Genomic DNA, 19,161 nt, shown 5'->3' with positions numbered 1-19,161 from the left:
GAAGGACGCCCAACTGTACCTCGGAGCCCGCACGCGCCACCACCACCAACCGCCACGCCAACACCACCGCCACCCCTATGCACGACGGTGCCAGCCGCCCGTGGCCCTGCTGCACCCAGCCCCCGCTGCCAGAAGAGGTGCCGGAGGCAGATCCGGCCGGATCTGACCGGAGCCCACCCACGTGCACCACCTGAAGGGCCGGCCATCGCGAGATCCCGAGAGCCCGCAGCCGCCACGCCGCAAGCCACCGCCCAGGCCGTCGGCGCACCACCGAAAGACGAGCCCGCCGCCGCGCCGCCGCCCCCACGCAAGGCCGGCGGCTGCGCCCGATCCAGCCGTCCCGTGCCGGCCTACCATGGAGGAGCACAGGGGAGAGGAGAGCCCCGCCTCCGCCAACGCCGGCCGGGCTTTGCCCGGCCGGCGGGGGAGGAGGGACGGGGAGGGGAGAGAGTTTGGGTGGCGGCTAGGGTTGCCCCCCGGGCCGCTCACGGGAGCGACCGGGAGGGAGGATTTTTTTTTTTTTTGAGTTGTTTGGATTGTTTACCACATGTGTCATGTGGTTGGAAGGATTTTGAGAGTAATCTGTCATGTCAATACATAAGCCGTTAATATTCTGTCCAAAAAATACATTCCCTGTTAATATTCCGCCAGAAAAATACATTCCCTGTCAGAACCTCCAGAGGTCAGATACAAATGCATGGTCATCACCATCATCGTCGATCATATCCTCGCCCGCCTCTTCTGGCGGCGTCGGAGGCGGCATCGGCGAGAAACCGAACATGACATCATCCATAGCGGGAACATTAGTCCCCGGCGCCGACGACGCTGGCACCGACGGTAAGGCATCCATAAACGACCAATCAAGCACATCGTCGTAGGCAGCGGCACTGCCAGCGGAGGGCGATGACTCTACAGCTATGCCATTGCTCGTGCTCGTCACGTCCTGCGACGGCAAAGCAGTGGTGACCGTCATTGTCCGGCCCGCCGGAATCGGATATGCGCGGTTCGCGTGCCTCGTGGCGGCGGCCTGGATACACTCGGGCGTAGGCACCATGCCAGGGACGTGCTGGACGTCGGGCGGGAACTCCGGGAAGTTGAGAGACCCGGCGCGGGAGCCGCGGAGGCAGACGGCTGCCGCGTCGAACGCACGCGCCGCCTTCTCGGCGGACGGGTAGGAGCCGAGCCATATCCTCTCACGGCTGTTGGGCATGCGGATCTCCGACACCCACCGGCCCCATTTCCGCAGCCGGACGCCCTTGTACCGCCGTTCTGGCGGTGGCGGTGACGGATGTGGCTCTGCCGAGCCTTCGCCGCCGCTTGCACTACTGGCTCCATCCATGGCTATAGGTAGCACGTTCGGATGAGCACACTTCGCTTTAGCTAAACTAGAGAGTGGTCATTTAGATTGTGGGAGATCGTGGTCAACGACTGATGGATTTAACCGGCGATCCAGAAAGAGATTTATACTACACAGAAGACGTGTGGTTTGGTGACATTATCAGTTCTCAACCACCATGGCAGCGGAGGGGAGAGGCAGGAGCCACAGTTTTGTCGAGCACGTTGTGAAAATGAATATTCTACATGGAATCGTGCGATTTGCTCTTTTGTCGCTATAAGGGGAAGTGAAGCCTCGACGATCCTTCGAAATGTAATAGGCAGCATATAACTAGTAGGACTGTGTAACGTGTACTAGACGTTCTGTTGCACCGTTCTTTTCTAAGCATTCATAACAATTTTCTATCCCATCCGTCTCATAATATTATCTTGCAAAAAACGTCTTATATTATAGGACGGAGGGAGTATTTGTCAAGAATGCAATCCGTAATCTACACAAGCTCAAGGATCCGGCCTTACTGATCAAGCTAGATATCGCTGGTGTGTTCAAAAATGTGTCCTGGTCCTTCTTACTCGAGCTCCTACCCCGGATGGGTCTTGGCACACCTGCTCTCGCTGCTATGGTCTTCCACCTCTTTCCGGGTATTGGCAAATGGAGAGCTTGGGCAACCCTGTACTCACTGTCGTGGCATGCGCTAGGGCAGTCCGCTCTCACCAATGCTATTCACCATTGCAAATCCTTGCCAAAGCAGTGTCCATTCATGCTCTCACTCCCATCCATTTATCGTTGTCTTAACTGCGGGTGAGTCTCTATGCTAATGATGTTGCGCTTTTCATCTACCCCCAGTTTCCTTATATTATGCTTACCAAAAGATCCTTACCTACTTCAGTTCCGCTTCTGGCCTCGCCTGCAACATTAGCAAGAACGGTATCTACCCCATTCGTTGCAACAACTTAGACCTTTCGACTCTACTACAACAATTTTCAGTGCCTATTCTTCAGTTTCCATGCATATACCTTGGCCTACCTCTACACCATAAAAACATTACTAGAAATGATATCCAACCTATCTCGACAAGTTGGCATGAAAGATTCAGAGATGGCCCGGCAAGCTTATGTCTGGGGATGCCCGATTGCGACTGATTAACTCGATGCTTTTAACCATTCTCGTGTATCTAATCACCATTTTTCAAGCTCGGTATCTTGGCTATAAAGCAGATCGACAAGCTGAGACGAAACTTCCTCTGGTGTTCCAGGCCAGATGGTGACAAAGGAATCGTAGTGGTAAACTAGTCAATCCTCTGCCAGCCTAAATGCCTCGGTGGCCTTGGCATCATCGACCTCAAGCGCTTCGGCCGGGATCTGCCTCTCAAATGGAAATGGATGGAATGGCACGCTCAAGACGGCCCTTGGGTTGGATCGCCGATTCCATGCGATTGGGATGACATCGACATGTTCGTCGCCTCCACCAACATCACCTGGGGCTGCGGATCTCGTGTCAGGTTCTGGCAGGATCGCTGGCCTGGCGGGGAGGCTCCTTACCATCTGGCCCAGATCTTTTCTGCCTCTGGTACAAGAAAAGCTTATTTGTAGCTCGTGCCTCGATGATCAACGCTGGCTTTCAGGCTTGCACCACATTTCATCTGAACCTGAGCTCAGGCAATGCACCAGGCTATGGACTAGGCTGCGGCATATTGTTCTCGATCCTGGGATGATAGATGCAATCTCCTGGAACTGATGCGCCTCCGGCACATACACTGGAAGTTCCTCTTACTGCCAGTTCCTCAGATTAACATCTCATGCAAATTGCAAGAAGATCTGGAAGGCTAAGGTGCAGGCCAAATGCAGGTTTTTCTTCACACTTTTTCTGAAAGGCAAGAACCTCACCAACAACAATCTGACCGTGTGGTCTCCCACACAACCCAAGCATGGGTTATCAAATCGAATATTCCATTATTAGTTATGGTTTCATTTATCTTTTTCCGCACTTATCTTATTAGTTTCTTCTTTATTAGTAACATTCTTTTCTTAATACGTGGATGCGTCCTATGTAGCCTTTGTTGGTTATGGGACCAACTTCGGATTCTTCCATCTGAGTGGATACAGCCGATTTTATTTGGTTTGGGTAGAAAACAGACATTTTCTTTTGTTTGTAGTTGGGCTTGCCCGAAACACAAGTACCCTTGTGTAAAAACCCACCTAAATTAAGAGGTCGTGATGATATCATCTATGTCCGTGTCACTTCTTATGACCAAGGAAACGGGAGAATGCACACTGCCCCTGGCAAGTGTGTTGGGCCGTGACCATGATGGGAATGGGCTTTCCAAATAGTTGTGTACATTAAACTATTACTATATCTATAAGAAAACTGTAACCATGTTATGTCGTTGTATACTGAATTTTAATAATTAAATCGAGTAAGTAGAATACATCCACAAATTCTAACTTGTCTTTCAACATGACAACCCCGTTCATGAAAATTACAAGCATATCAAAATAGAGGCGGAAAATAAAATAAAAAACCTGTTCTTCTTCAAATACACAAACATTTTTCAAAACGAATAAATTGGCGTACACATGGCAGTAGCAGGAACACGTTGGATACACAAAATCTACTCACAAACAAATACAATAACAGTCGTTAATTTTGTTGGATCAATGTTGAAGCAGCACAAACGCACACAGTGCTTAATTAGGCGCTCACACGGTGACACCTCCTCTCCGCTCCGTACGCGCGCGAGATCGACGGGGCAGCAGAGGCGGGCATACGGAGGACGAATCAGTTCATGTTGCGCGCGCAGCGCGTGATGGCGGAGCAGCCGCGCGTGTAGGGGTTGGCCTGCTGCATCGAGCCGCAGTTGGTGTAGTAGGACTTGTCGCGCTTGTTGCAGGGGACCTGGTCGGCGCGCAGCGCCGCGTAGCTGATGTACCTGGCCGTCGGCTTGCGCGCCAGCGACCGGCGCAGGGCCTCGCCGGTGCCGTAGGCGCCCGTGCCCATCTCCTCGTCCTCGTCCACGCCGCACTCCCCGACGGCGCCGTCGCAGGTCGCCGCGCGCGTCAGCAGCATGGAGTCCTGCTCGCCCGCGGAGGCCGGGGCCGGCAGGCACGCCACCGCCGCGGCGGCCACCAGGAGCGCGAGCAGGGCGACGCCGATCCGGGCCATGTCGGTCTTCAGTCTGGTTGCGGGTTGCTTGGGGTCTGTCGGTCTGCGGCTAGGGTGGATCCCTCCATGCCTTCATCTCTCTTTGAAGGGGATGGGAGGAGGGAGAGGTGGAGAGGAGACGCGGGGGAAAGGGGATTTGGAATGGGAGGAGCTGGACGGGAGAGGAAGCAGGGCGGCCGCACGTCGGATTGGCCGGTGCCACCGCGCGTTGCGGCCTCTTGCCCCGGCACCTGCGAGGGATCAACTGACGGTGCAACTGGTTTCTTGCGCTGGCCTAATTTTAGCTTTGAAGAAGATCAACTGGCACGTACACGCATGGGCTCATTCCACGTTTCTTTGCTCCTCCGACGAATTAAGTTTTTTTTTCTAAGATAACTCTGTCGAATTAAGTTTTTTTTAGGCAACTCTGGCGAATTAAGTTTTTCTAGGGGCAATCCGAGCTTTAATAAAGATCAAAAGCCACAGTTTATGAAATACATCTCGGATCATGGGGATGGCCCAGCCACACATAGCGTTCCGGGCTTAACGAAAGAGCAAATTTTGCTAACTATGAGCCTCTACATTCGAGTCATGACTTTCAAAAGTAAAACTACATCTAACATGATGAACCCTCTACTGAATCTCCTTGATGACAGTGTCGTATCTTCCACGATTTTCTGAGTTTATATCGCCCACTGTTGGTGTCAAAACCGGCGAATCTCGGGTAGGGGTCCCGAACTGTGCGTCTAAGATCGATGGTAACATGAGACAAGGGGCACGATGTTTATTCAGGTTCGGACCCTCTCTATGGAGGTAATACCCTACATCCTGCTTGATTGATATTGATGAATATGAGTATTACAAGAGTTGATTTACCTCGAGATCGTAATGGCTAAACCCTAAAGGTCTAACTTGTATGGCTATGATAATGAATCTCCCTTATCCAAACTAAGTCCTCCGGTTTATATAGACACCGGAAGAATTTAGGGTTACACAAGGTCGGTTACAAAGAAGGGAATCTACATATCCGGTTGCCAAGGAGAGTTCCGTCCGGACACGGGTGCAGTCGACGGTCTTCGTATCTTCACAGCCCATTAGTCCGGCCCATGGCTAACAGGTCGGACGCTCGAGGACCCCTTAGTCCAGGACTCCCTCAGCAGCCCCCAAACCAGTCTTCAATGACGAGGTGTTCGGCAGATAGGTTATCTTCGGCATTGCAAGACGGGTTCCTCCATCGATGACTTCTGAGTAGTGTGTTCGGCTTTCCATTTAATGTTGTACTCATTGGCTTCTGCGCATCAACAACTTCAGTTTCCACGTGTCGAGTGAATGCGAGAGGTCAGGGTATTTTTACATATACCACCTGAAGGAAATATTCCCTAGAGGCAATAATAAAGTTATTATTTATTTCCTTATTTCATGATAAATGTTTATTATTCATGCTAGAATTATATTAACCGGAAACATAATACATGTGTGAATACATAGACAAACAGAGTGTCACTAGTATGCCTCTACTTGACTAGCTCGTTGAATCAAAGATGGTTAAGTTTCCAAGCCATAGACATAAGTTGTCATTTGATTAACGGGGTCACATCATTCGAAAATGATGTGATTGACTTGACCCATTCCGTTAGCATAGCACTTGATCGTTTAGTTTGTTGCTATTGCTTTCTTCATGACTTATACATGTTCCTATGACTATGAGATTATGCAACTCCCGTTTACCGAAGGAACACTTTGTGTGCTACCAAACGTCACAACGTAACTGGGTGATTATAAAGGTGCTCTACAGGTGTCTCCGAAGGTACTTGTTGGGTTGGCGTATTTCGAGATTAGGATTTGTCACTCCGATTGTCGGAGAGGTATCTCTGGGTCCACTCGGTAATGCACATTACTATAAGCCTTGCAAGCATTGCAACTAATGAGTTACTTGCGGGATGATGTGTTACGGAATGAGTAAAGAGACTTGCCGGTAACGAGATTGAACTAGGTATTGAGATACCGACGATCGAATCTCGGGCAAGTAACATACCGATGACAAAGGGAACAACATATGTTGTTATGCAGTTTGACCGATAAAAGATCTTCGTAGAATATGTAGGAACCAATATGAGCATCCAGGTTCCGCTATTGGTTATTGACCGGAGACATGTCTCGGTCATGTCTACATAGTTCTCGAACCCTTAGGGTCCGCACGCTTAAAGTTTCAGTGACGATTTGTATTATGAGTTATGTGATTTGATGCAACGAAGGTAGTTCGGAGTCCCGGATGAGATCGGGGACATGACAAGTCTCGAAATGGTCGAGGCGTAAAGATCGATATATTGGACGACTATATTCGGACATCGGAAAGGTTCCGAGTGATTCGGGTATTTTTCGGAGTACCGGGGAGTTACGAGAATACAGGGAAGTAGTATTGGGCCTTAATGGGCCTTAGTGGGAAGGAGAGGCAGCAGCCAGGAGGTGGCGCGCGCCCCTCCCAAGCCCAGTCCGAATTGGACAAGGGGTTTGGGGCGCGGCCCCCTCTCCCTTCCTTCTCCACTCTCCTCCTTTCCCCCCTTCTCCTAGTTGGACTAGGAAAGGAGGAAACCTACTCCTACTAGGAGTGGGAATCCTACTCCCTTGGCGCGCCCCTCCTAGGGCCGGCCTCCTCCTCCCTTGCTCCTTTATATACGGGGGCAGGGGGCACCCCAAGACACACAAGTTGATCTGTTGACCTCTCCCAGCCATGTGCGGTGCCCCCCTCCACCATATTCCACCTCGGTCATATCGTAGCGGTGCTTAGGCGAAGCCCTGCGTCGGTAGCAACATCATCACCGTCATCACGCCATCGTGCTGACGGAACTCTCCCGTGAAGCTCTGCTGGATCGGAGTTCGCGTGACGTCATCGAGCTGAACGTGTGCTGAACTTGGAGGTGCCGTGCGTTCGGTACTTGGATTGGTCGGATCGTGAAGACGTATGACTACATCAACCGCGTTGTGCTAACGCTTCCGCTTTCGGTCTACGAGGGTACGTGGACAACACTCTCCCCTCCCGTTGCTATGCATCACCATGATCTTGCGTGTGCGTAGGATTTTTTTTGAAATTACTACATAACCCAACAGTGGTATCCGAGCCAGGTTTTATGCGTTGATGTAATTTGCATGAGTAGAACACAAGTGAGTTGTGGGCGATATAAGTCATACTGCTTACCAGCATGTCACACTTTGGTTTGGCGGTATTGTTGAATGAAGTGGCCCAGACCGACATTACGCGTACGCTTACGCGAGACTGGTTTTACTGTCATGCTATGCACACAGGTGACTAGCGGGTGTCAGTTTCTCCAACTTTAGTTGAACCAAGTGTGGCTACGCCCGGTCCTTGCGAAGGTTAAAACAACACCAACTTGATAAACTATCATTGTGGTTTTGATGCGTAGGTAAGAACGGTTCTTGCTAAGCCCGTAGCAGCCATGTAAAATTTGCAACAACAATGTAGAGGACGTCTAACTTGTTTTTGCAGGGCATGTTGTGATGTGATATGGTCAATACATGATGCTAAATTTTATTGTATGAGATGATCATGTTTTGTAACCGAGTTATCGGCAACTAGCAGGAGCCATATGGTTGTCGCTTTATTGTATGCAATGCAATCGCCCTGTAATGCTTTACTTTATCACTAAGCGGTAGCGATAGTCGTGGAAGCAAAAGATTGGCGAGACGACAACGATGCTATGATGGAGATCAAGGTGTCGCGCCGGTGACGATGCTTCCGAGATGGAGATCACAAGCACAAGATGATGATGGCCATATCATATCACTTATATTGATTGCATGTGATGTTTATATTTTATGCATCTTATCTTGCTTTGATTGACGGTAGCATTATAAGATGATCCCTCACTAAATTATCAAAGTATAAGTGTTCTCCCTGAGTATGCACCGTTGCGAAAGTTCTTCGCCCTGAGACACCACGTGATGATCGGGTGTGATAGGCTCTACGTTCAAATACAACGGGTGCAAAACAGTTGCACACGCGGAATACTCAGGTTAAACTGGACGAGCCTAGCATATAACATATATGGCCTCGAAACACTGAGACGGAAAGGTCGAGCGTGAATCATATAGTAGATATGATCAACATAGTGATGTTCACCATTGAAACTACTCCATCTCACGCGATGACCGGACATGGTTTAGTTGATATGGATCACGTGATCACTTAGAGGATTAGAGGGATGTCTATCTAAGTGGGAGTTCTTAAGTAATATGATTAATTGAATTTAAATTTATCATGAACTTAGTCCTGGTAGTATTAGCATATCTATGTTGTAGATCAATAGCTCGCGTTTAGCTCCCATGTTTTATTTTTGATACGTTCCTAGAGAAAACTAAGTTGAAAGATGTTAGAAGCAATGATGCGGATTGGATCCGTGATCTGAGGTTTATCCTCATTGCTGCACAGAAGAATTATGTCCTTGATGCACCGCTAGGTGACAAACCTATTGCAGGAGCAGATGCAGATGTTATGAACGTTTGGCTAGCTCAATATGATGACTACTTGATAGTTTAGTGCACCATGCTTAAACGTCTTAGAATCGGGACTTCAAAGACGTTTTGAAGGTCATGGACCATATGAGATGTTCCAGGAGTTGAAGTTAATATTTCAAGTAAATACCCGAGTTGAGAGATATGAAGTCTCCAACAAGTTCTATAGCTAAAAGATGGAGGAGAATAGCTCAAGCAATGAGCATGTGCTCAGATTGTCTGGGTACTACAATCGCTTGAATCAAGTGGGAGTTAATCTTCTAGATAAAATAGTGATTGACAGAATTCTCTAGTCACCATCACCAAGTTAGTAGAACTTCGTGATGAACTATAATATGCAAGGGATAACGGAAACGATTCCCAAGCTCTTCGTGATGCTGAAATCGACGAAAGTAGAAATCAAGAAAAGCATCAAGTGTTGATGGTAAACAAAACCACTAGTTTCAAGTAAAGGGACAATTGGAAGAAAGGGGAACTTCAAGAAGAACGGCAAGCAAGTTGCTGCTCAAGTGAAAAAACCCAAGTCTGGACCTAAGCCTGAATCTGAGTGCTTCTACTTCAAAGGGACTGGTCACTGGAAGCGGAACTACCCCAAGTAATTGGCGGATAAGAAGGATGGCAAAGTGAACATAGGTATATTTGATATACATGTTATTGATGTGTACTTTACTAGTGTTTATAGAAACCCCTCAGTATTTGAAACTGTTGGGGAATGTAGCGGAATTTTAAAATTTTCTACGCATCACCAAGATCAATCTATGGAGTCATCTAGCAACGAGGGAGAGGGGAGTGCATCTACATACCCTTGTAGATCGCGAGCGGAAGCGTTCAAGAGAACGGGGTTGATGGAGTCGTACTCGTCGTGATCCAAATCACCGATGACCTAGCGCCGAACGGACGGCACCTCCGCGTTCAACACACGTACGGTTGGGAAGACGTCTCCTCCAACTTGATCTAGCAAGGGGGAAGGAGAGGTTGATGGAGATCCAGCAGCACGATGGCGTGGTGGTGGAAGCAACGGCGATCTCGGCAGGGCTTCGCCAAGCTTAGCGAGAGGGAGAGGTGTCATGGGAGGGAGAGGGAGGCGCCAGGGGCTAGGGTGCGGCCGCCCTCCCTGCCCCCACTATATATAGGACCCCTAGGGGGGCGCCGGCCCTAGGAGATGGGCTCTTCAAGGGGGGCGGCGGCCAAGGGGGGTGGCTTGCCCCCCAAGCCAAGTGGGGCGCCCCCACCCCTAAGGTTTCCAACCCTAGGCGCAGGGGAAGGCCCAAGGGGGGCGCACCAGCCCACTAGGGGCTGGTTCCCCTCCCACTTCAGCCCATGGGGCCCTCCGGGATAGGTGGCCCCACCCGGTGGACCCCCGGGACCCTTCCGGTGGTCCCGGTACAATACCGATTACCCCCGAAACTTTCCCGATGGCCGAAACTTGACTTCCTATATATAAATCTTCACCTACGGACCATTCCGGAACTCCTCGTGACGTCCGGGATCTCATCCGGGACTCCGAACAACTTTCGGGTTACCGTATACTAATATCCCAACAACCCTAGCATCACCGAACCTTAAGTGTGTAGACCCTACGGGTTCGGGAGACACGCAGACATGACCGAGACGACTCTCCGGTCAATAACCAACAACGGGATCTGGATACCCATGGTGGCTCCCACATACTCCTCGAGGATCTCATCGGATGAACCATGATGTCGAGGATTCAATCAATCCCATATACAATTCCCTTTGTCAATCGGTACGTTACTTGCCCGAGACTCGATCGTTGGTATCCCAATACCTCGTTCAATCTCGTTACCGGCAAGTCACTTTACTCGTACCATAATGCATGATCCCGTGATCAACCACTTGGTCACATTGAGCTCATTATTATGATGCATTACCGAGTGGGCCCAGAGATACCTCTCCATCATAGGAGTGACAAATCCTAGTCTCGATTCGTGCCAACCCAACAGACACTTTCGGAGATACCCGTAGTGCACCTTTATAGTCACCCAGTTACGTTGTGACGTTTGGCACACCCAAAGCACTCCTACGGTATCCAGGAGCTGCACAATCTCATGGTCTAAGGAGATGATACTTGGCATTCGAAAAAGCTATAGCAAACGAACTACACGATCTTTGAGCCATGCTTAGGATTGGGTCTTGTCCATCACATCATTCTCCTAATGATGTGATCCCGTTATCAATGACATCCAATGTCCATAGTCAGGAAACCATGACTATCTTTTGATCAATGAGCTAGTCAACTAGAGGCTCACTAGGGACATGTTGTGGTCTATGTATTCACACATGTATTACGATTTCCAGATAACACAATTATAGCATGAACAATAGACAATTATCATGAACAAGGAAATATAATAATAACCATTTTATTATTGCCTCTAGGGCATATTTCCAACAGTCTCCCACTTGCACTAGAGTCAATAATCTAGTTACATTGTGATGAATCGAACACCCATAGAGTTCTGGTGTTGATCATGTTTTGCCCTAGGGAGAGGTTTAGTCAACGGATCTGCTACATTCAGGTCTGTATGTACTTTACAAATATCTATGTCTCCATTTTGAACACTTTCACGGAATGGAATTGAAGTGACGCTTGATATGCCTGGTCTTCCTGTGAAACCTGGGCTCCTTGGCAAGGGCAATAGCTCCAGTGTTGTCACAGAAGAGAGTCATCGGGCCCGACGCATTGGGAATGACTCCTAGGTCGGTAATGAACTCCTTCACCCAGATTGCTTCTTGTGCTGCCTCTGAGGCTGCCATGTACTCCGTTTCACATGTAGATCCCGCCACAATGCTTTGCTTGCAACTGCACCAGCTTACTGCCCCACCATTCAAAATATACACGTATCCGGTTTGTGACTTAGAGTCATCCAGATCTGTGTCGAAGCTAGCATCGACGTAACCCTTTACGACGAGCTCTTCGTCACCTCCATAAACGAGAAACATATCCTTAGTCCTCTTCAGGTACTTCAGGATATTCTTGACCGCTGTCCAGTGTTCCATGCCGGGATTACTTTGGTACCTTCCTACCAAACTTACGGCAAGGTTTACATCAGGTCTGGTACACAGCATAGCATACATGATAGACCCTATGGCCGAGGCATAGGGGACGACACTCATCTTTTCTCTATCTTCTGTCGTGGTCAGGCATTGAGCCGTGCTCAATCTCGTACCTTGCAATACAGTCAAGAACCCCTTCTTTGACTGATCCATATTGAACTTCTTCAATATCTTGTCAAGGTACGTACTCTGTGAAAGACCAATGAGGCGTCTCGATCTATCTCTATAGATCTTGATGCCTAATATGTAAGCAGCTTCTCCAAGATCCTTCATTGAAAAACACTTGTTCAAGTAGTCCTTTATGCTTTCCAAGAATTCTATATAATTTCCCATCAACAGTATGTCATCCACATACAATATGAGAAATGCTACAGAGCTCCCAGTCACTTTCTTGTAAATGCAGGCTTCTCCATAAGTCTGCGTAAACCCAAACGCTTTGATCATCTCATCAAAACGAATGTTCCAACTCCGAGATGCTTGCACCAGCCCATAGATCGAGCGTTGGAGCTTGCACACCTTGTTAGCATTCTTAGGATCGACAAAACCTTCTGGCTGCATCATATACAATTCTTCCTTAAGGAAACCATTAAGGCATGCCGTTTTGACGTCCATTTGCCATATCTCATAATCATAGAATGCGGCAATTGCTAACATGATTTGGACGGACTTCAGCTTCGCTACCGGTGAGAAAGTCTCATCGTAGTCAACCCCTTGAACTTGTCGATAACCCTTAGCGACAAGCCGAGCTTTATAGATGGTCACATTACCATCTGCTTCTGTCATCTTCTTAAAGATCCATTTATTTTCTATGGCTCGATGATCATCGGGCAAGTCAGTCAAAGTCCATACTTCGTTTTCATACATGGATCCTATCTCGGATTTCATGGCTTCCAGCCATTTGTCGGAATCTGGGCCCGCCATCGCTTCCTCATAGTTCGAAGGTTCACCGTTGTCTAACAACATGATTTCCAAGACAGGGTTGCCGTACCACTCTGGTGCGGAACGTGTCCTTGTGGACCTATGAAGTTCAGTAGCAACTTGATCTGAAGTTTCATGATCATCATCATCAACTTCCTCTCTAGTCGGTGCAGGCACCTCAGGAACATTTTCTTGAGTTGCGCCACTTTCCGGTTCAAGAGGTAATACTTCATCAAGTTCTACTTTCTTCCCACTTACTTCTTTCGAGAGAAACTCTTTCTCTAGAAAGGATCCATTCTTGGCAACAAAGATCTTGGCTTCGGATCTGAGGTAGAAGGTATACCCAATTGTTTCTTTAGGGTATCCTATGAAGACGCATTTTTCCGACTTGGGTTCGAGCTTTTCAGGTTGAAGTTTCTTGACATAAGCATCGCGTCCCGAAACTTTTAGAAACGACAGCTTAGGTTTCTTCCCAAACCATAATTCATACGGTGTCATCTCAACGGATTTCGACGGAGCCCTATTTAAAGTGAATGCGGCAGTCTCTAAAGCATAGCCCCAAAATGACAGCGGTAGATTGGTAAGAGACATCATAGATCGCACCATATCCAATAGAGTGCGATTACGATGTTTGGACACACCATTACGCTGAGGTGTTCCAGGCGGCGTGAGTTGTGAAACTATTCCACATTTCCTTAAGTGTGTGCCAAATTCGTGACTCAAGTATTCTCCCCCATGATCTGATCGCAAGAACTTGATTTTCCTGTCACGTTGATTCTCGACCTCACTCTGAAATTCCTTGAACTTTTCAAAGGTCTCAGACTTGTGTTTCATTAAGTAGACATACCCATATCTACTCAAGTCATCAGTGAGGGTGAGAACATAACGATAGCCACTGCGAGCCTCAACACTCATTGGACCACACACATCAGTATGTATGATTTCCAATAAGTTGGTTGCTCGCTCCATTGTTCCTGAGAACAGAGTCTTGGTCATTTTACCCATGAGGCATGGTTCGCACGTGTCAAATGATTCGTAATCAAGAGACTCCAAAAGTCCATCTGCATGGAGCTTCTTCATGCGTTTGACACCTATGTGACCAAGGCGGCAGTGCCACAAGTATGTGGGACTATCATTATCAACCTTACATCTTTTGGTATTCACACTATGAATATGTGTAACATTACGCTCGAGATTCATTAAGAATAAACCATTCACCAGTGGAGCATGACCATAAAACATATCTCTCATATAAATAGAACAACCATTATTCTCGGATTTAAATGAGTAGCCATATCAAATTAAACGAGATCCTGAAATGTTCATGCTCAAAGCTGGCACTAAATAACAATTATTGAGGTTTAAAACTAATCCCGTAGGTAAATGTAGAGGTAGCGTGCCAACGGCGATCACATCGACCTTGGAACCATTCCCGACGCGCATCGTCACCTCGTCCTTCGCGAGTCTCCGCTTATTCCGCAGCTCCTGCTTTGAGTTACAAATGTGAGCAACCGCACCGGTATCAAATACCCAGGAGCTACTACGAGTACTGGTAAGGTACACATCAATTACATGTATATCACATATACCTTTAGTGTTGCCGGCCTTCTTCTCCGCTAAATATTTGGGGCAGTTCCGCTTCCAGTGACCACTTCCCTTACAATAAAAACACTCAGTCTCGGGCTTGGCTCCATTCTTTGGCTTCTTCCACGCAGCTTGCTTACCGGGCGCAACAACTCCCTTGCCGTCCTTCTTGAAGTTCTTTTTACCCTTGCCTTTCTTGAACTTAGTGGTTTTATTCACCATCAACACTTGATGTTCCTTTTTGATTTCCACCTCCGCTGATTTCAGCATTGAATATACCTCAGGAATGGTCTTTTCCATCCCCTGCATATTAAAGTTCATCACAAAGCTCTTGTAGCTCGGTGGAAGCGACTGAAGGATTCTGTCAATGACCGCGTCATCCGGGAGATTAACTCCCAGCTGAGTCAAGCGGTTATGCAACCCAGACATTTTGAGTATGTGCTCACTGACAGAACTATTTTCCTCCATCTTACAACTGAAGAACTTGTCGGAGACTTCATATCTCTCGACCCGGGCATGAACTTGGAAAACCATTTTCAGCTCTTCGAACATCTCATATGCTCTGTGTTGCTCAAAATGCTTTTGGAGCCCCGGTTCTAAGCGGTAAAGCATGCCACGCTGAACGAGGGAGTAATCATCAGCACATGACTGCCAAGCGTTCATAACGTCTTGGTTCTCTAGGATGGGTGCGTCACCTAGCGGTGCTTCTAGGACATAATCTTTCTTGGCAGCTATGAGGATGATCCTCAGGTTCCGGACCCAGTGCGTATAGTTGCTGCCATCATCTTTCAGCTTGGTTTTCTCTAGGAACGCGTTGAAGTTGAGGGCAACGTGGGCCATTTGATCTACAAGACATATTGTAAAGATTTTAGACTAAGTTCATGATAATTAAGTTCATCTAATCAAATTATTCAATGAACTCCCACTCAGATAGACATCCCTCTAGTCATCTAAGTGAAACATGATCCGAGTCAACTAGGCCGTGTCCGATCATCACGTGAGAAGGACTAGTCAACATCGGTGAACATCTTCATGTTGATTGTATCTTCTATACGACTCATGCTCGACCTTTCGGTCTTCCGTGTTCCGAGGCCATGTCTGTACATGCTAGGCTCGTCAAGTCAACCTAAGTGTATTGCGTGTGTAAATCTGGCTTACACCCGTTGTATTCGAACGTTAGAATCTATCACACCCGATCATCACGTGGTGCTTCGAAACAACAAACCTTCGCAACGGTGCACAGTTAGGGGGAACACTTTCTTGAAATTATTACGAGGGATCATCTTATTTAAGCTACCGTCGTTCTAAGCAAATAAGATTTAAAACATGATAAACATCACATGCAATCAAATAGTGACATGATATGGCCAATATCATTTGCTCCTTTTGATCTCCATCTTCGGGGCTCCATGATCATCGTTGTCACCGACATGACACCATGATCTCCATCATCATGATCTCCATCATCGTGTCTTCTTGAAGTTGTCTCGTCATCTATTACTTCTCCTACTATGGCTAACGGTTTAGCAATAAAGTAAAGTAATTACATGACGTTTATGTTGACACGCAGGTCATAAATAAATTAAGACAACTCCTATGGCTCCTGCCGGTTGTCATACTCATCGACATGCAAGTCGTGATTCCTATTACAAGAACATGATCAATCTCATATATCACATATATCATTCATTACATCCTTTTGGCCATATCACATCACATGGCACATGCTGCAAAAATAAGTTAGACGTCCTCTAATTGTTGTTGCAAGTTTTTACGTGGCTGCTATAGGTTTCTAGCAAGAACGTTTCTTACCTACGCCAAAACCACAACGTGATATACCAATTTCTATTTACCCTTCATAAGGACCCTTTTCATCAAATCCGATTCGACTAAAGTGGGAGAGACAGACACCCGCTAGCCACCTTATGCAACTAGTGCGTGTCAGTCGGTGGAACCAGTCTCACGTAAGCATACGTGTAAGGTTGGTCCGGGCCGCTTCATCCCACAATGCTGCTGAATCAAGATAAGACTAGTAACGGCAAGTAAATTGACAATATCGACGCCCACAACTGCTTTGTGTTCTACTCGTGCATAGAAACTACGCATAGACCTGGCTCATGATGCCACTGTTGGGGAATGTAGCAGAATTTTAAAATTTTCTACGCATCACCAAGATAAATCTATGGAGTCATCTAGCAACGAGGGAGAGGGGAGTGCATCTACATACCCTTGTAGATCGCGAGCGGAAGCGTTCAAGAGAACGGGGTTGATGGAGTCGTACTCGTCGTGATCCAAATCACCGATGACCTAGCGCCGAACGGACGGCACCTCCGCGTTCAACACACATACGGTTGGGAAGACGTCTCCTCCAACTTGATCCAGCAAGGGGGAAGGAGAGGTTGATGGAGATCCAGCAGCACGATGGCGTGGTGGTGGAAGCAACGGCGATCTCGGCAGGGCTTCGCCAAGCTTAGCGAGAGGGAGAGGTGTCACGGGAGGGAGAGGGAGGCGCCAGGGGCTAGGGTGCGGCTGCCCTCCCTCCCCCCACTATATATAGGACCCTAGGGGGGCGCCGGCCCTAGGAGATGGGATCTCCAAGGGGGGGGCGGCGGCCAAGGGGGGTGGCTTGCCCCCCAAGCCAAGTGGGGCGCCCCCACCCCTAGGGTTTCCAGCCCTAGGCGCAGGGGAAGGCCCAAGGGGGGCACACCAGCCCACTAGGGGCTGGTTCCCCTCCCACTTCATCCCATGGGGCCCTTCGGGATAGGTGGCCCCACCCGGTGGACCCCCGGGACCCTTCCGGTGGTCCCGGTACAATACCGATTACCCCCGAAACTTTCCCGATGGCCGAAACTTGACTTCCTATAAATAAATCTTCACCTCCGGACCATTCCGGAACTCCTCGTGACGTCCAGGATCTCATCTGGGACTCCGAACAACTTTCGGGTTACCATATACTAATATCCCAACAACCCTAGCGTCACCAAACCTTAAGTGTGTAGACCCTACGGGTTCGGGAGACATGCAGACATGACCGAGACGACTCTCCGGTCAATAACCAACAGCGGGATCTAGATACCCATGTTGGCTCCCACATGCTGCTCGATGATCTCATCGGATGAACCACGATGTCGAGGATTCAATCAATCCCGTATACAATTCCCTTTGTCAATCGGTACGTTACTTGCTCGAGACTCGATCGTCGGTATCCCAATACCTCGTTCAATCTCGTTACCGGCAAGTCACTTTACTCGTACCGTAATGCATGATCCCGTGATCAACCACTTGGTCACATTGAGCTCATTATGATGATGCATTACCGAGTGGGCCCAGAGATACCTCTCCGTCATACGGAGTGACAAATCCCAGTCTTGATTCGTGCCAACCCAACAGACACTTTCGGAGATACCCGTAGTGCACCTTTATAGTCACCTAGTTATGTTGTGACGTTTGGCACACCCAAAGCACTCCTATGGTATCCGGGAGCTGCACAATCTCATGGTCTAAGTAGATGATACTTGACATTCGGAAAAGCTATAGCAAACGAACTACATGATCTTTGAGCCATGCTTAGGATTGGGTCTTGTCCATCACATCATTCTCCTAATGATGTGATCCCATTATCAATGACATACAATGTCCATAGTCAGGAAACCATGACTATCTTTTGATCAACGAGCTAGTCAACTAGAGGCTCACTAGGGACATGTTGTGGTCTATGTATTCACACATGTATTATGATTTCCAGATAACACAATTATAGCATGAACAATAGACAATTATCATGAACAAGGAAATATAATAATAACCATTTTTTTATTTCCTCTAGGGCATATTTCCAACAGAAACTAGTTCAGTTGCTAAGAATAGTAACTCGAAACGGGAGTTGCAGAATGAACAGAGACTAGTTAAGGGTGAAGTGACGATGTGTATTGGAAATGGTTCCAAGATTGATATGATCATTGTCGCACACTCCCTATACTTTCGAGATTAGTGTTAAACCTAAAATAAATGTTATTTAGTGTTTGTGCTGAGCATGAATATGATTGGATCATGTTTATTGCAATACGGTTATTCATGTAAGTTAGTGAATAATTGTTGTTCTATTTACATGAATAAAACCTTCTATGGTCATACACGCAATGAAAATTGTTTGTTGGATCTTGATCGTGGTGATACACATTTTCATAATATTGAAGCCAAAAGATGCAAAGTTAATAATGATAGTGCAACTTATTTGTGGCACTGCCGTTAGGTCATATTGGTGTAAAGCGCATGAAGAAAATCCATGCTAATGGGCTTTTGGAATCACTTGATTATGAATCAGTTGATGCTTGCGAACCATGCCTCATGGGTAAGATGACTAAGACTCCGTTCTCCGGAACAATGGAGCGAGCAATAGATTTGTTGGAAATCATACATACTGATGTATGTGGTCCGATGAATATTTAGGCTCGCGGCACGTATCAGTATTTTATGATCTTCATAGATGATTTGAGCAGATATGAGTATATCTACTTGATGAAACACAAGTCTGAAACATTTGAAAAGTTCAAAGAATTTTAGAGTGAAGTGGA

General features: G+C 47.6%; 2 protein-coding genes across 2 annotated transcripts; both read right to left on the bottom strand.

Annotated features, from left to right (window-relative positions):
• Positions 1–635: 635 nt before the first annotated feature.
• Positions 636–1,415, bottom strand: LOC125546714 (ethylene-responsive transcription factor ERF018-like). The gene has a single exon (XM_048710871.2). The coding sequence runs from the start codon at positions 1,337–1,339 to the stop codon at positions 668–670; it is 672 nt and encodes a 223-aa protein (XP_048566828.1). The 5' UTR covers positions 1,340–1,415; the 3' UTR covers positions 636–667.
• A 2,351-nt stretch (positions 1,416–3,766) lies between these two features.
• LOC125548094 (protein RALF-like 33) lies at positions 3,767–4,575 on the bottom strand. The gene has a single exon (XM_048711776.2). It carries the CDS (start codon positions 4,496–4,498, stop codon positions 4,115–4,117), a length of 384 nt encoding a protein of 127 aa, XP_048567733.1. The 5' UTR covers positions 4,499–4,575; the 3' UTR covers positions 3,767–4,114.
• Between the last annotated feature and the right edge of the window lie 14,586 nt (positions 4,576–19,161).

The sequence above is a fragment of the Triticum urartu genome, chromosome 3A (assembly GCF_056163025.1).
Source record: "Triticum urartu cultivar PI428250 chromosome 3A, HENAU_Tu73, whole genome shotgun sequence".
NCBI classification, from domain to species: domain Eukaryota; kingdom Viridiplantae; phylum Streptophyta; class Magnoliopsida; order Poales; family Poaceae; genus Triticum; species Triticum urartu.
The sequence above is the reverse complement of the archived record's forward strand: the minus strand, read 5'-3'. Positions and strand labels throughout refer to the sequence as shown.

Excerpts from the sequence above, each read along its gene's own strand:
- LOC125548094 (XM_048711776.2), bottom strand. The coding sequence starts at position 4,498 with ATGGCCCGGATCGGCGTCGCCCTGCTCGCGCTCCTGGTGGCCGCCGCG.
- LOC125546714 (XM_048710871.2), bottom strand. The coding sequence starts at position 1,339 with ATGGATGGAGCCAGTAGTGCAAGCGGCGGCGAAGGCTCGGCAGAGCCA.